The 16,470-nt window shown below is 46.5% G+C and overlaps 1 protein-coding gene across 7 annotated transcripts in view; it reads right to left on the reverse strand.

Annotated features, from left to right (window-relative positions):
• The window catches only part of PITPNM2 (phosphatidylinositol transfer protein membrane associated 2), a 122,677-nt gene that overhangs the window by 24,022 nt on the left and 82,185 nt on the right, over positions 1–16,470 (reverse strand). For 6 of the 7 annotated variants that reach the window (XM_066331717.1, XM_066331722.1, XM_066331721.1 and 3 more), the window contains exons 7-14: positions 14,583–14,906; positions 11,624–11,719; positions 8,380–8,484; positions 7,470–7,540; positions 4,606–4,850; positions 3,847–4,036; positions 2,727–2,846; positions 2,199–2,410 (exon numbers count right to left, since the gene is read on the reverse strand). In XM_066331717.1, the coding sequence (XP_066187814.1) occupies positions 2,199–2,410; positions 2,727–2,846; positions 3,847–4,036; positions 4,606–4,850; positions 7,470–7,540; positions 8,380–8,484; positions 11,624–11,719; positions 14,583–14,906 (1,363 nt within the window). The remainder of the gene's footprint in view (positions 1–2,198; positions 2,411–2,726; positions 2,847–3,846; positions 4,037–4,605; positions 4,851–7,469; positions 7,541–8,379; positions 8,485–11,623; positions 11,720–14,582; positions 14,907–16,470) is intronic. The other variant, XM_066331718.1, reaches the window with a different exon arrangement.

Here is a 16,470-nt window from a genome sequence, read left to right on the forward strand (position 1 = left end):
AGAAATAATGTAGTTGTGCAGAAGGACTGAATGTAAAATAAATGTGTGATTGTAATCTCCAGATGCTGCTCTGGCTTGCTGGGCATTATCCCAGAGAAGTGGGTAGGTCTGATACATGAATAAAAATGAGTGTCTTTGGCACAGGCTGAAATCTGCAGTGGGCATGGACAGAAAGGTCCCTGTGTGCCAGGCTGCCCGTCTGCTGAGCCCTGGAGGAAAACTTGGCTCTGCTCTGCCAACCTCCTGCTCGAAGCCACGTCACACCAGGGCTTGGTTTCTGCATGGGAAAAATCATTCCTTGATGGCAGAGGCCAATGGGGCATTCTGCTGGTGTTGGCTGGGAGAACAAGGTCCTGGGATGGGAGTGGGAGCAACAGCCTGCTGACATGCAGGAGGGGATGAGGTGAATCCCTGCTCCCCATCTTCCCCTTCATCAGGGATGAAATGAATCCCTGCTCCTCATCTTCCCCTTCATCAGGGATGAGGTGAATCCCTGCTCCTCATCTTCCCCTTCATCAGGAATGAGGTGAATCCCTGCTCCCCATCTTCCCCTTCATCAGGGATGAGGTGAATCCCTGCTCCCCATCTTCCCCTTCATCAGGGATGAGGTGAATCCCTGCTCCCCAGCCTCTCCTGCACCACAGAGCAGATGAGAGACATGCAGAGAGAGCTCCTCCTGCAGCTTGAACCTGCCCCTTTCCCTGAGGCAATCCTGGTCTTGAGCTCTGGGAAGAGACTAATTTTTAGCCCAAGGTCTAAAGGGAGGTTTAAAACCACATAAAACTCTTAAGAAGCAGAGATGCACCAATCTGTCACCCACTGAATCCCAACAGCTCTTGCCAGGGACCCACAAGTGCTGCATGTTGGGTGCAGGCAGAGCCCTGCAGAGATGGAACAGCAAGGACCAGCACAAAGCTATTTGGAGCAACAAAATGAGCAATCCATTATCCACATCAGGCCCAGCACTTATTCTAAAATAGGTGTAAAAATGCATCAAGATGCCAGCCTGATTTCCTTAACTGAGTCTGTGCCCCTGAGGTCAATAACAAGGAGGAGAATCAGCACATTTTTGCACAACTCATATTTTCCCTGTAATACAGGAGACTGTTTTGAGGAGGCAAGAACAAGAGCCTGATTGCCTTTTATTAACCTGCTGGAAATAGCCAAGAACCTTATTGTGGATTTTGTAAATGCAGCTGTCTTTCTGAATATCCTATCTCTGTGCACCAAAAACATTCACTTCGATACCTTCTCTCTCCTATAAATCATTTACAAAAGAGCCCTGACACGGCAGGACAACACAAATCCCTGTGCTAAAACAATGACTCCAAGCAGTGATGGAGGGGGAGAAATTCAGGGCAAGCCTCCAGCTGAGCACAGGGCAAAAGGAACAGCCTTGGATGCAGCTGCAATGCAGGTAATGGGATTTGCTGGGGGGGACACTGCTCCCCAGTTCCTGGGACATGAGAGAAGAGGGATGAAGAGCATATTTATTGCAGTTCCTCCAGGTCTGCAGGAGCAAAATGTCGGGGCTGTCCAGTCCCAGAGGCTAAAGAAGAAGATTCAGTCAGGAAAATCCTCTGGGTTTACAGAAATAATCCCCAAATGACCAGTGGCCATGGACAGACTGCTGTGAAAATTCCATGGGTTAGGTTAACAGACACATTTCTGAATGTCCATTTGAAAAAGCTTAAAAATGTGATACTGGGGAACCTCAACAGTGAGTAACAAATCTGAAACACGTCCTTGGTGCAATGAAGCAGCCCTGGCAGGGAACAGCATAACTGAAAATCAGGTTTCAGAGATGCTTTAAAATTAATACAAAGCTGGAATCCCAGTTCTGCTTCGCTGAGTTCCCTTACATGATTTCTCCATTTGCTTCCTGACCTCCATCCAACACTTGGAGCAGAGCAGAGCAGCAGTTCCCTGATGCCTTGGCTGTCACACAACAGCTTAAAGGGCTTCTTGCCATTGCAACACTGATGCAGCAGAGAAGCTGGATTCTCTCAGTGCCACTCAGAAAAAAAGCTGTTAATTTTTTTCTGCATATACAACACAACTGACATCGATAACCCTCTAATCTAAATTGTCTCCCTCCACCTTGCTTATCACAGGATGACAAAGCAACACTCAGGTTCTACAGATACACCACCCTCAGCTCCAGGATCTGTTCCTTCCAAATCTGAAATCTTTCTTACCTTGAAAGAAAGGCTTGATGCTGCTTTATCGTGTCCAGTTCATAGGTGGATGAATCACTCCTTTTTCGTGGCAGCTGCTTCTTTGGATCTTCTCCATTGCTACGAGGAATATCAATGTTGCTCCTGCTGAGGTGTCTGCTGGCTTCCAGATTAGAGCCACTGGAACAGTGGCTGTTGTTCACCGTTATTCCAGGAGACAGAAGGTCGGTATCCTGGGATTCGAAATGTATGGATTTAGCTGAATTAAAAATACACCCACATTGTAACACCTCCCTCCTGTCCTCCTCTCCCCATCTACCCCAAGATCCAGCTGAGGCCAATACAGAATCCCAGGCCAAATCACTCCCTGAAGTGTGGGTGATGCTTCACACCAGAGGGTGAAACATCCCTGCTTAGAGCAAACACACCCAAACTGACACCCATGTGCACCTTAAGACACGTCTGCCACTGATTAGGAACAGAGTCTTTGCTGTTTCAGGAGATCCTTACTGAACACAGGGTCTGTGGAGGAACTGGGATCAGCATTACCTGGACACTCACCACACTCCCTCGCCGGCTGCTGTTCTGGCTCTCGGACACGGTCTGATTGCTGTAGCATAAGGCATCAAATCCCAGGATCCCCCCAACACAGTCCCCTACCAGGCAGACCTGAGACAGGAAACAGAAGCAGGGGAGGACAGGGAGGAGGAGTAAAAATGGAATTAAAAAAACAAGCCCCTTGACTTTAGTTCAGAACTAACAGTTGGACAGAGTGCTGGATTACAACTGGACAAGCTGCAGTAACAGGATGCCCCGTGCCTTCATCAGTAAAACTGTTCAGCCAGTGAATTCCATCACTGCCTCTGCAGACACTCATTCTCTCCCACAGCTCAGGTGTCCTGGCTGTCCCCACCACACAGGACAGAAACACAGAGCCCTGATCCTCGTGCTACCTGCAGAAACCAGGTGGGACAGCTGCCTCTGCTACCTCAGGGAAGCTTCTCCTCATTTGTATCCTGAGGGGATAAGAGTGTCCTGCCTCCAGGGGTATGAGCACACAGGCACAGTAAAGCACCAAGATCCTGAGCAGGAGAGGGTGGGCTGGGAAGAAGCTCAGGGTGGATAAACCACATGGCAGAGTGCAGTGTGACAGCTCCTCCAACGTGTCTGCCCTCGTGGGGCCAGGAGAGTCACTTTGTTCACAGGTGTGAGGCTCTTCACAGGCTGCAGCAGCTGCACAGCCTCAAAAAATAAACCCATGGGTGCAACAGCTCCAGCACGAGCTGCTGAAGGTCCTTAAAGCCAGGAATGCTTAAACAGCCTTGGTTTGCACTGGGGATGAGACCATGTTTAGTAACAAAGGCAGCACTCCTGCTTGGCAAGGTGTGTCATGCTGAAACCTGATTAACTTCACAGCTCTGGAACTTCATTTCTGAATACAAACTCAGCCTTTGCTTCCAATCCCAAAGGTTGAGGACAGTGCAGAAGCAATAATTCCTCCCTCTCATAAAGAAAAAAAAAAAAAAGAAAAGCATAACACTTCCTTATTGCAAGCCAACACTGTCGTGTTTTCATCCCCCCTGAGAGATTTAAGGCAAAGAGAATTTCAGAAGGAAATTGCTTCACTTGTTCTTCCTCTGGCTGCGGGTCTGAGCAGCCCCTGGCTCACCTGGCCATTGAAGGAGGTGCCCTCCTGGGATTTGATGAACTCACTGTAGGCCTGGTTGGCTCTGACAATGACAGTGGCCACGGCTTCTTGGTACTGCGGGGAGGACGTGGCGAGCAGGGGGAGCGCCGCCAGGGGAATGTGATCCTGGCTGTTGGACAGGCAGCCCTCGTCGTAACTGTAGGGGCTGAGGCTGCAGAAGGCAAGACACAGTGGGAATGTGGGCAAAACAACTTGCAGGCAGTGTACAGTCAAGCGCTGTGGCTCATAACAGACAGAAAGGCCATTTATTCCTCTGTGAATGGGTGAGGGCTTAATAAATCTTTCCCTGCCATCAAACGTAAATCTTCAAGGACAACATACTTACACTGACAGAACAACCCTCAGACAAGGAATTAAATCCTTAGTATTTATTGGATTAATTAGAATAAATCAATCTCAGAACTTGTGCTGCATGATTACTGTATTCACTGCAGCTAAGTATGAAATCGAGATTGAATGCCTGGCTGGTACATTAATAAATGCATTCTCAAAGCATGGTCAGAGCTCCCAATGCTACATGCAGAACATCTCAGGGAAACATAAATAAAACAAAACCAAAAATGAAAGAAACAAAAAACAACAACAAAAACACACACACACAAAAAAAAAAAAACCCAAAAAACCAAAACCCAACCAAACAAAAACAAACCAACTCAACAAAAAACACCATCCAAAAAAACCCCAAAAAACCTACTCTATTATAAAACTGCATCAACTTACCTGGACACCAGGGAAAATGCTTCAGAGCAGATGGCTGGGCAAGGGACAAGTTTGATGGCAATGTGTCCCAGAGCAGCTGGGTAATGCACCCTCATCACCGTGTCAAACACGGTGGTGATGGTGTTGACATCCCCTTGCTTGGAGCTCTGGTCACCACTTCCTGAGTCCAGGATGTTCCCTCCATGGAGGACCAAGAGGAGGACATGGATTTTACTTGGCTGCATTAATGGCTGCACTGATTCATCCTAGGTGGGGATGGAAGAGAGCACAAAGAAACGTTCATTTTTTAAAGGGGTGTGACTTGTGCTTTATTTATGGCAAATTAATTTATGGCAAAGGCCATTAGATACACCACAATACAATGCTAAGAATTTGAGTACTCCTTCCCAGGTCTCTTATCCTACACTTGTGCATGCACAAATGCACACACAGCCTCAGTCTGACTTGTCAGATGCAGAAGGAATGCTGAAAGTAACAAAAAAAACCCCAAAAAACCCTGCATAAAATTGTATCCAGGTAAAACATGGCAGCAGTAAAGACATCTTTGTGTATATTAGGGTGGAAAAATACAGAAATAAGAGATGGGTGTTGCTTTTTGTGAGGTGCTGAGCTCAGCTGCAGCATTTGGCAGTGAAACACATTCAGCAAAATTAAGAAATGAGATCAAACAGGTCAGCAAGTGGCAAGTTACTGAGAAGTTGTGGGAAGATCAGTCATTGCATGTTTGCCTAACACGGAAGTTATAAATAAGACTTCAGATTTGCTTAAACTGTTGCAAGAGCGGAACTAAAAAGAAAAAAAAGTTCACAACCCAAGGAATGGCCAGAATGTGGCTGGGAGACTTGCTGCATGAACACAGTGAGGGATTTTAATGTGGCTGTCCAGGTGATTTGCTTATTGTGTTGAACCAATTCCTTGCCTAAACAGACAGGCTGCAATTTGGAGGAAGGAGGGAACTGTACCCTTCTCATTAATGCACTGCCAAAAGAGCTGTAAGCCCAATCCTGATGCTCTGGGCAGGTACAGGAGCATCCGTGTGCACATATTGAAACACAACAGAGCAGTAACTATTTTTAATATCTCTTTGCTACCAGGGCTTTCAGTGTTTGCAGCTCCCACATGGACTCAAATCCTCCATCCCACACCTGTGAGATCTGTGCAAACCTCTCTGTACCTGACCTCTGTGCTGCCAGAGACAACATCTGACAACATCTTGAGCAACTCCCTGTTGCCATTGAGAGGTAAGGAAAGAGTGGAGGGCAGCAATGTTTTCCATTTGGCAAATTGTTCTAATTCTAGCATCTTCAGTCGCCTTTGAGCAGTGTCTGAGGCCCTGACAGACCTGCTGGTGGGAGGACAGCATGCCCAGGCACACAGCAGCAGCCTAACAACTACATCACGTTTTTTGCCAGATAATGTTAAAGCTTGTCTTACTACACAGCCCACCAGAAGTATTCAAATTCTCATCCAAGTCTGTACTAACGATTTTTCCAGACCTGTTGCATAAGAATGGCCTTGAATTATTTAGCACCATTCCACTGTACTCATGCCTGCTCTTTAAACCTTCTCTGACTCCACTTTTAGCACCTGCACAGTGAACCTTTCCCCGGGTGGAAGCACAGGAGGAGCCCTCAAAGCGTCTCAGCACCTCTTCTGCTTCCAGACAAGCATTTCAAGAGTTCATTTGGAGAACAACATGAGTCACCCAGCTCAGGTCATGCAGAAGTTTATCAGCAGTAATTTGGAGGCACCTTTCAGTTCATTACCCTCTGCTCTGGAGGAAGTGGGGAACTGCTGATTAGCTCAAGGGTGGAGGTAACTACTTAGAACTTCCTTGTAAGATCTGGAGCCTCTTAAAACACCTAAATCCTAAGCCACCTTCCAGTGAGGGAAGCTTTTAACCTGAAAATCATTGCAATTGGTGGCACAGGAATTTCATACAATTTTAGCAGACAACTTGTGAACAACTACAAATAACTGTCTTTTTCATCTTGCTTTGAAGTCTGTTCTTTTTCTAAAATGAAGGCAGAAACAGCAGGGGGCTGAGTTTGCACAGCCCTCTGAGGAAGACAAGTTTCCCACACCATCTTGAGCTCCAAGAGAAGTCTTAGGGCTGTGACTTGCTTATTTTGATGTGGCCAGAGCTGTTCCCCTCCCAGCCACCCACTCTCCTCATGGCCCTGGAGCTCTCAGTCTGTTATGGAAAAGCCAAACCACCATGAACTTAGGCAGAGACAGTAATTGCAAAGCTCATGATCTTTGATGGAGCACTCAGACACAATGCAGGCACTCTGCAAAGCAGCTGCACCAGCCCTGCAGCACAGAGAGGCAGCTGCTGAAGGGCAGGATGAGAACAGCCAGCCTGGGGTGTCTTACCAGGATTCTGAACTGCAGAAGTCTAGAAAGCTAGGCTAGGTCAGTGGGGTGTTTTTTATTTACTATTTTGCTCAGAGTACTGACACAGGCTGTGCTACAACTGGTTTCCAAACAAGACTCTGAGCAGCTCCATGCTGTGGGCTACAGCCCCACAGTGAGTGTTGTCCTTTGCTCCTTGGTGCAGCTGTTCTCCCACTCCCACATCCACACTTGCTCATCTGGCATTGCAGGACAGCTCTACCCAGCCTCAAGCTGCTCTGATCCCCACGGGATTACCAGTTTCTTCCATCTGCCTGCAAACTACACAGCATTTTCTATATGATGTCCAAAAAATGGGTGAAAAATCCCTTAAATCTGAACTGCAGAAGGACACACAGAGGTGTTACTGCGGCTCAGCAGCACATGGAGACAAGACAGTGCTCACGTTTATCCCACACAGAGACATTCCAGCAGCAAAGGATCTCATTACACCAAGCCAAAGCACTCACCTCGATGATGCTGAGCCTCTCCACGCTGGAGCCAACGTGGTACTCTGCTGATGTCTCCTGGTATAAGTCACCTGGAAGCACAGAGGTGTAGATGTCAGCGCTGCCAGATGTCCTTTGGCAAAGACATTCTTCCATAAAGACACTGTTGTTCCAATGCCTCACATCTCCTTCATTATTTCACCAAATCATCCTCTCCCCTCCTTCCTGCCTCCTTCCACCTGGGCAATGCTGGGTCATTTATTCTCCAGCCATTTCTCATCACCTGGGTAAGAGCTGAGGACGTTAGTGAGCTCTTCTCTCATAACAGCCATCTGGTACCGCTGCTTTATTAAGGATGCCAACAATGGGAAATCCCTGCACGACTGTCAGAAATGATTGGTTTGTGGGAAAATAAAAGGAATTGCTTGAACTATGCTGGGGAGTTGAGATCTGATGTATTCCTACATCTGTGCCCACACAGACTGACTTTGTAGAAAAAGGCTGAGTGTCACCTTCCACCGTGAATCGCTCTGGCTGAGGAGCTACAGCTTCCTTTCACCATTTCATAATGATGAGCAGAAAATAAAACTGAGGCAGATACAGTCAGGAACAAAGGATGGAGCAAAAGGAAAGAAGAGCCAGGAGAAATTCAAGTCATTTGAGACAGAGCTGGGGTATTTCATCATTATATGAGAGAATCCTGGCTGTCACAGAAAGGAGCCAAACCAATGTGGAAAATAAAAGAGAATCAAAAGCTATCCCAGCTCCCACTGAGCAGATCTTTTCCAGCAGCACTGGGCAGTCATTTTTATGCTCTTCTCCCTTTGTGAGATGAGGATAACAAGTTTTACCTTGTTCACAATGAGGCTGTGACAATTGCCTGGAAATACTGTAAAATAGCACACGCAGTTTGTACTTGGAAAAGAATTACCTTGGACATCATCGCATTCGGGGGTTTCAATTTTATCCATCAGATCATTGGAACTCCATTTGGTTATTTCTTTCGGGAACATTTCCTCATTGTCAGACAAGTCCTCTTTAAAAAACAGATTTTTTGAGAGTCACAAACACAAAAATATATACACAGGAAAGAGCCAAACATACAATTTTAAATAAAACCCACAACTGTGTACACATTTGGATAGCTTAAGTCAAAACAAACCATATACTTTACCAGCTTTTGTTACACAGACCTTTTGAAAACCTAAGCACCTTTTGAAAAGTAAACAAAATGTTTCAGCTGCACGACTTAAACAAACAAAACTCCTAAAACATGGAAAAAAGTAATCTAGATTTGTAATGCTACCATCTAAAGTATCACGTTTGGCCTTTGCTTTGCCATCCTCTCTGATGGTGCTGAAGCAGCCAGAAGGCTCCAGCTCAGGAGAGGACAAATCAGGGATTCCCACCGGGATCCTCCCAGCCCTGTTTGAGAGCTGTGGGATTTCTCTGGGGGAAGAAGGGACAAGGATCACTGTTGCTCATAGGACCAAACCCCTCAAAAGGAAGAGCAATAAAGGGAATGTGAAGTCCCCAGGCTGATTTCCTCAAGAGATGAGACACAGAGCATGGATCTGCCTTTTTCTTCCTACCTCAGTATCTTCCAAATCCCCTGGCTCCGTTCAACTATAGTCAATAAAGAATAGGGGTCCCAAAAATATGATGTTTTTAGAAGTGTAATTAAAAGGAAGAGACATACAAAGGGGTTTTGTATACTCCTTTCTCTTTTTTTTTTTTTTTTCCATTGAGGATGTATCTTTTGCTGCTATGATGGTTAAGTGCTTTCTAATTTATTTATACCTCTGTGCTTAGTATGTCTTTCCTGAAAATTTTGGGCTTGGAAATTCAATAAAGAGTTATAAATGTAATAACAGCAGTAATTACAGATGTACTGAAGATCTAAGAGCTGTAATCTTCAGAGTCCCAGACTAGGATTTCCTCTTTCTTATTGCTGTACAGTTACTAAGAAAATAATTAGCTGGAAGAGTCCCACAATGGGGAACAAAAAAAGGTTATGAAATATATTAATCTTTTCAGCAAATCTCAGAAATAGCTTTTAAAAAATGGAATGAAGGGCACTAAGTGAAGATCTAAGCAAAGCCCGATTATTTTTAGGAGTCTCTATTTCAATTTTGACCATAAAAAGAGAGCAACCTGGAAATTTTGTACCAGCATGCCATTTCCTTTTTCAGCCATGGAAAAAATTTGAGTAAATCCCAATTTCCCTGCACACAGGAGTGTGGAGCTGCCTGTCCAAGAGCAAGTGGAAAGCACAGGCCTGTAACACACATGCTGGAAGAGAATTAAGAGGACGATTGCACTCAAAGCTCCTCCAGCAACTTAATCTAAATATTAAACTTAATTCCTTGAGAGGTCTAATTACAGCCCTTACCGCTGCTCAAGTGATCCCTGAATGGGATATTACTCCCATTATTAGCATTTATTACAGGATAGATATTCGATATTACTGTATTTGTCACTATCTTTACCAGTGAATGAGGGTGAGTGGGAAGCTGGAGACAAGGAATCTTCTCGGGCTCAGGTTACGCCCACTGCACGGCGAGGAAATGTGTGTGTATGGGAAGCACTTGTGAGGAACTCTGCTGGCTGTTGACTCACATCCTGAGCCCTGCCAGTTCCCATGGTACCAACCCCGGCGGGATGAGCTGCAAGAGGAGCCTCATCCCTGCAGTCTCTGCAGGCCAAGGGGCACCAAGACATCCCTCCTGGGGATGGGGCTCTGCTCAGCTGCACACACACACGCCAAAGGTTTGACTCACGAGTCAAAATCCCACCAGATTTAGGAAGACTTTTCAACCCAACTGTGCCGACTGCGGAGGACAAACTGTGCCTACACAGAGGCTTGCAGGAGAGCAGCAGCTTTTACTCTTAGCAACCTCCTGCAAGTGTTGCAACAGAGGTGCACAAGGCTCATTTTTGTTAATTCCTCTTCCCAGGCCTGTTAGGAGCATGCCAGGGATTCCCTGGGGCCCTGGATCCCAGGCAGAGCTGTGTTCATCTCAGTTTTATTAGTGAGTAATTAAAAAGGCTAAAAACGCGTGGATAGTGGCGGTGCCGTTTGGGTGACTCACTCCTCTTCCCTTGGATGTATATTGCTGCAATAAATCCCTCACATACTTGTAAATGCTACATAAATTAATAAATAGAGACACTTAAACTAAGCTGGCCCTTCCCTTTCCCGGCAGGAGACACACATTTATCCCAACTTACACGTGTCTGAGCCATTTCAGCTGAAGTCACCATGCTAACACACCCCTTTCTACCCCACAATTTGAGATCCATGACTAAAACACTCATGGGAGAATTCTCCTGGAACATGATACTATCGGTTTTTGGAGGTTGAACTTCAGCTGAGCATCAGCAAAATTCTGCTTTGCAAAACTGGGGTGTCATCTTTTAACGACTGCATTTCCCAACTCCATCAGCAAATATTGCACCTCTCACTTCCATCAGACCAGCCAGGAGGAGACTCCATCTGTTGTCAACAGAGATGGAGCCCTTCAGGCTTAAATTTGCATTAAGTACAATGTATAAAATGAGTGCAGTGGAACAAAGCTTCTTCACATACATATGCACAGAGGGAAAAAAATATAACAGTGTTCTCTTAATACAGATAGTTAAAATTACTTTGAGAATTCTGCAATAAACACTGATTAATTCTGGCACCTGAAGTACCTCGCTGCATTCGCTGTTGTATTAGTTGGAATGGGAGAATGAGGAGTTAATAAAGGCAAAATTAGGTCTCTTCAGGCCAGACAGGACAATTAATCATACCTCTTACTGATTAAAAAAACAAATTAGAAAAATTATCAGTCACAGTGAATCACTAGGACGCACCCACAGCCCAGTAAGTACCGCTGGATTTCACGCACACTCATTTGCACCAAATAAAATACAGCCCCTAGGGCTAAGACTGTTCAAGATCCCCTCAAAGAGCTCAGACTGCACCTGGAATGCTGCTGCATTAATGTAAGAGTCTGCTGGGTGATGCAGGAAGAAGCTGCACTGAAGCTGCACGTCGTGGTTAGAAAGGAAAAGACTTCAAAGCAAAATAGTCTCGCTTCCTTCCCTGCTCACCCCCCGCCCTTCATGCCTTCCGTTCTCTTACCCCACCATTTCAGGGAAGAAACGATGGTGATTTAGGCTCCACATACCATGTGCATCAAAGAATTCATCATCTGAGCTGTCATCTGAATCCCTGGCAATGCTCTGCATCCTCCACTCGGAGATACTATGGCGCGAGGGACTTGCTGGAAAAAACAAAAAAGCTTTATGCGAAACGCCACATCGACAAGACGGAGAGTTCCCAACATGATCTTTGCTGGAGGAAGAATCATGTGTTCTCTAAGAAAATTCACTGCTGCAATATTAAAAAACACAAAACCCCGATGATGCTGGTGTGATGTCAGTGTACCGCTTTACAGATCCTGTTTGTTTACTGTTGGTAGAACCTGGCAGCAAGATGCTACATTAAAGCAAAGCTGCTTGGATCACTCTTCTGCTATTTTGAATGGCAGCTATTTATAATTGTTAGTAGGACGTGCAAAATCAGCTGGGTTTTAAAGTTTGCAATTAGGAAGGAAGCAGGCTGATTGGAAGCTCTCTCTGTGCCTCTCATCAGCACACAAGCCATGCCTCTGCTTCGCTAACTTTCGGGTGGGCAGCTCAGCAGAGCAGCCTGGAGAGGAATAATCTGTTTTCTGGAAGGAAATTGCTTCCACACAAATTGGATTAGATATCTATTTAAACTTTAAACTTGAATGATTTAAACAACATGCTATCTGACTACTTCAAAGGGAGCTGCCGGAGCGGCGGTCCTGACAGAGCGAGGAGAAACCCCGAAGTCCTTTTAGTGCTGTTTGCCCTCCTGCTCTCACACTTACCTGCTCCCTTTCACTTTCCCCTCCTGAGCTCTCTGAGCTAAATATATTTGCATTATGGCTTCTTCTTTCCTTTTTTTTCAGATATAATTTAGCAACCCTCCAGCCTGGGCTCAGCTGAAGTTGTCTCAGAACAGCCGCCTGCTGAAGGGAGCGCTGTCCAGAGAACAACTGGGAGTGAGGGTTTGTCCCTCATGCCTGTCACAGAGCACACAAAGCACTCACAGCAACCACCTAACCCAGCCAAAACCTGAGGAGACTGACAAGTTCTCATTTTGCATATACAAGAGCCTGAAAGTCTCCGGTTACTGTGACAGCCGCATGAGCCTTTTCGTGCTATTGTTCCAACAGAGTTCAATATGTAAGTAACATTCTTCTCTCATCTCCCACCCGGTTGTCACAGGGAAGGAGGATGGAGACCCTGTGCAGAGTCATGTAATTGCAGCTCAGCAGCCCCCAGCATCCCACCGCCCACCCCTCAGGAGCAGCCAGCGAGGAGGTGGCGGAGCAGAGCTAATTCACGCCCGAGTGACGTCAAGGCACTCGCATAAGAGTTGTTAAAAATAGAGCACCTAGTAACACATGGGAGGGCCACAAGGGTCCTGCCATCACCAGAGGTCTTGCTCGGGTGGTGGAGAAAAGGAAAATCTTTGGGAGAAAAGGCATTTTTTTTTCAGCTGGAGGTGGCGGTGCGTCGCGACAGCCCTCCTTGCTTCCATATGGTAATGTGCTGCCAGCATGAAGGAGGATTAAAATATCTGTGTGACGTACTTCCCAGCACATCACAACTAATTTCTTTCATTACTTTTCCTTGTAAAAGCTGAGACATTCTGCAGTTGAAAAGAAATTCATGCTTTGATCCCAGTGAAAACCTTCCAGTGAAATCCAAGAGGTCTGAAAACTCCAGCTCCCAGCGAACGTGTCAGCAGTGGAAGAGGGGGTTTGTGCAAGGAGCATAATGGGAGATGGGTGCATCAATATAAAATCCTGGTGCAGGCAAAGTAGCCAGTATTTTTATCTCTATGCAGTGATTTATGAAGCATCTGGTAGGTTCTTCCCTGGGGCTCACTCGAGTGAGTCATCGCAAGGTAAAACTACTGCTCCTCTCTCATTCACCCCCCGATGAAATCAGTGATGGAGTGGGAAATAAAAATGGAGAATCAACTCCTGATATTTAGTGCATATGATAGAGATGGAGAAGCGTCACTCACCCAGATGTTCCCTTCCACTGTCACTGGAAGAAATGCTGCCCCTTGGGGTTTTCATGATTTCTTTTTTTTCCCCTCTTGCAGTGAGAGCTGCTTATTCCCTGCTACCAGCAGCACTTGGCTAAACAGAGAGGGAACTGCTGAGGGTTTGAACCTTGTGGCTGTAACTCACTAGGGATTCACCCCTTTGTACAGAACGGTCCAAAGAAGGGAAGCACAGCAAAACGAGGTGAGCCCCAAGGGAGAGGTGAGTAACAAAATCCAAAACTCAAAGCTCAGTCCTTACAGTGTATGCACAGCAGAGCTTTAACATCAAAATCCTGAAAGCTTCCTGAATGGTGTTTCAAAGGGAATGCAGACACAATCCACACTCCCACCTAATCCCAGGGTGAGGTTTTGTCTCCAAACAGCTACTGCACATCATCACCAGAGGAAGGCAGCAGCCCCCACACACCTTCGGGGGTTCCTGCCTTAATGTCCCCAGGGGCTGACAAGGTGTTTGACTGTGTGCAGCCCCATGGAGCCAACCCCTCCTGAAAAGACAGGCACATGGTGGCACAGAACCCTCACAGAGGAGCACAGGAACCTGCAGTGACACAGGTATCAAGGATAAGCAGACATCCAGAAGGGAACACCATGGAAGGCCCTTAGAAAGCCACTAGTAGGTCCTGGGTAACAAGGACTAACTCTGTGCTGCTGGCTGTCTTTGGAGCCTCAGTGCTGCCAGCAAGCTCCTGCCTGCTCCTCTATGGTGCTTTTACAGATTCTGTGCTTTTGCCATTGGTAACACCTCTGCCACGTGACACTGAGTCACAGTCATGGGATGACCAGAAACCTTCCCAAACCCAAACCAGGTCACCTGAGAAGACAGCCTGAGCACCAGCAGAGAAGGCCTCTGAGCTAACAGGACTCACAGAACTAATACACATTGTCCCAAAAGCACCTGCCACGAGGAGACATGGCCCAACCTCCCCAAAACCCAACCTCCACAAGTTCAGAAGAGCAAGTCATTGGCAGCAGCTTACCTCCTCTCTTTGAAGACCGTGAGGACTTGGAGGAGGTGGACCACTGCTTGGTGAGGGACCTGCCGGAGGCCGCGTCGCTGTTGGCAGAGGCGTCCTCGGTGTCTGCAGGTGACCCCGTGCTGGGCTCCACGTCCTTCTCCCCAGGAGTGTCCTTGACACCGTGCTGCTCTGGGTCGTTCTCGCCGCAGAACTGGGCCATCTTCTGGGCCAGCATCAGCTGGGCCTCCTTCTCCAGCTGCCGGATGTCCTCAATGGTGAGGCCGTACCACTCGTCCTGCCAGCACCACGCCTGTCGGTGTGCCCGGACCATGACCTTCCGCAGGCCTGCAACGCCAGAACGTGCCTGTCACCGCAGATACAAACTGCAGGGACCAACGTGTTCCCCTCCCGAAGCCTCCCCGCACCACGGCAGGGACATTACAGTGACATCCAACCCGCAGTGCGGGACAGTCACACAGGCAGGGTGGAAAACTGGCCACTGCATGTACTTTATCTCCTCAGTTCTGCCTAATCAACCAAGCACTGAAATCAGTCTTCTGTCACTGCTTTCAACTTGGAAAGGGATTTCCGAATTTTGGGTGGAAGGCTTTTGGCTGTTCCACCAAGGAGGAGCAGACCACACACAGACCACAGTTTCAACCCCCTGAAGTTGTGGGAAGTTGTAACATTTGGATCCTGTCTTCAAAGTGAAACATATCACCAGGAGTTAAAAAATCCCCACAACAACAACCTACTGATATTTTTTTGTTTGTTTTTTAAATCCTGGAGAGTTTCAAGTCATTCCTGGATGAATGCTCCACAGCCCTCCCCAGTTGTTACATTACAGAAGCACATCCCACACCATTCCTTTCCTTGGAAACCCGTTTTCTGCACCTGGTTTCTATGTATCAGTAAAACAGCATCACAAATGGGAGCTTCTGAGATAATGGGATAGAAAGCAAAGTAAGGGAGGGAATAAAGATGCTTTATTTTGCAGATACCATCTGTCTTCTGATGCAGGGAAAAAAATGGAGTGGGTAAAGCCAATTTAAAATATTTCAGTGTATCACGTATCTGAAAGGAAGAACAGCCTCAGTATCAACACACAATGCACCTGACCAGGCAACAGATACTCTCCTCAAGACTCACTCACATCATCACACCCCCAAGACTTTTAAAACGTAAGAGTCACTCAGGATTTTCACCAATATTATTCCTTAAAAGCTCACAAGAGGTCAAAATTTCAAATTGCTATTTATTCCTGATGAGATCACACAGCAGTAATGATGCTTTTAAAGCTTCTGTAAATACCAACCAACTGATCCTCAGGAGTTTTTCTGATAATAAACGATCAATTAATATTCCCCCCTCTTTAATTACTAGGAAACTGAGTCAGAGATGGGTTGAAGGACAAGCCAAAAGCACCAGTGGGATCTGCTGTGAGTGGGATTAAGAAAGCAATCAACTGGCTACATTAGAATCATTTAGGTTGTGAGAGCTGCAGATTGAGCTCTCTAAGCACCACCACGAGGAATGACACCCCTCATAAGCCACTCTCCATCTCCAGGAGCATGGCCAAAGGGGGATGGTCCCACCACGTGCAGTGTTTCTAAGGCACTTCCAGCAACACTGGCTTCACTGTAGTACAGAAAACCTTAAATCCCACTGCTGTCACAGTTTCTGTCATGTTCACCCTAAAGGTCCAGTTTGTTTTCAGCAATCACTGTTGGTTTGTTTTCTTACACACACAAAAAGCATATTTTTATATGTTTATCTCCTTCCAGGTCTGAGAACTTTATTGTCTGCTCTGAGCTTTGGTCAGTCCTTAATGCCATCAGTCACCCCAAGCCAGGCTATCAGGAGGAAACAGCCACTGAGATCAGTACCTAATGCCACGGACCAGCTCAAC

Source organism: Sylvia atricapilla, chromosome 17 (genome assembly GCF_009819655.1).
Source record: "Sylvia atricapilla isolate bSylAtr1 chromosome 17, bSylAtr1.pri, whole genome shotgun sequence".
Classification (NCBI taxonomy): domain Eukaryota; kingdom Metazoa; phylum Chordata; class Aves; order Passeriformes; family Sylviidae; genus Sylvia; species Sylvia atricapilla.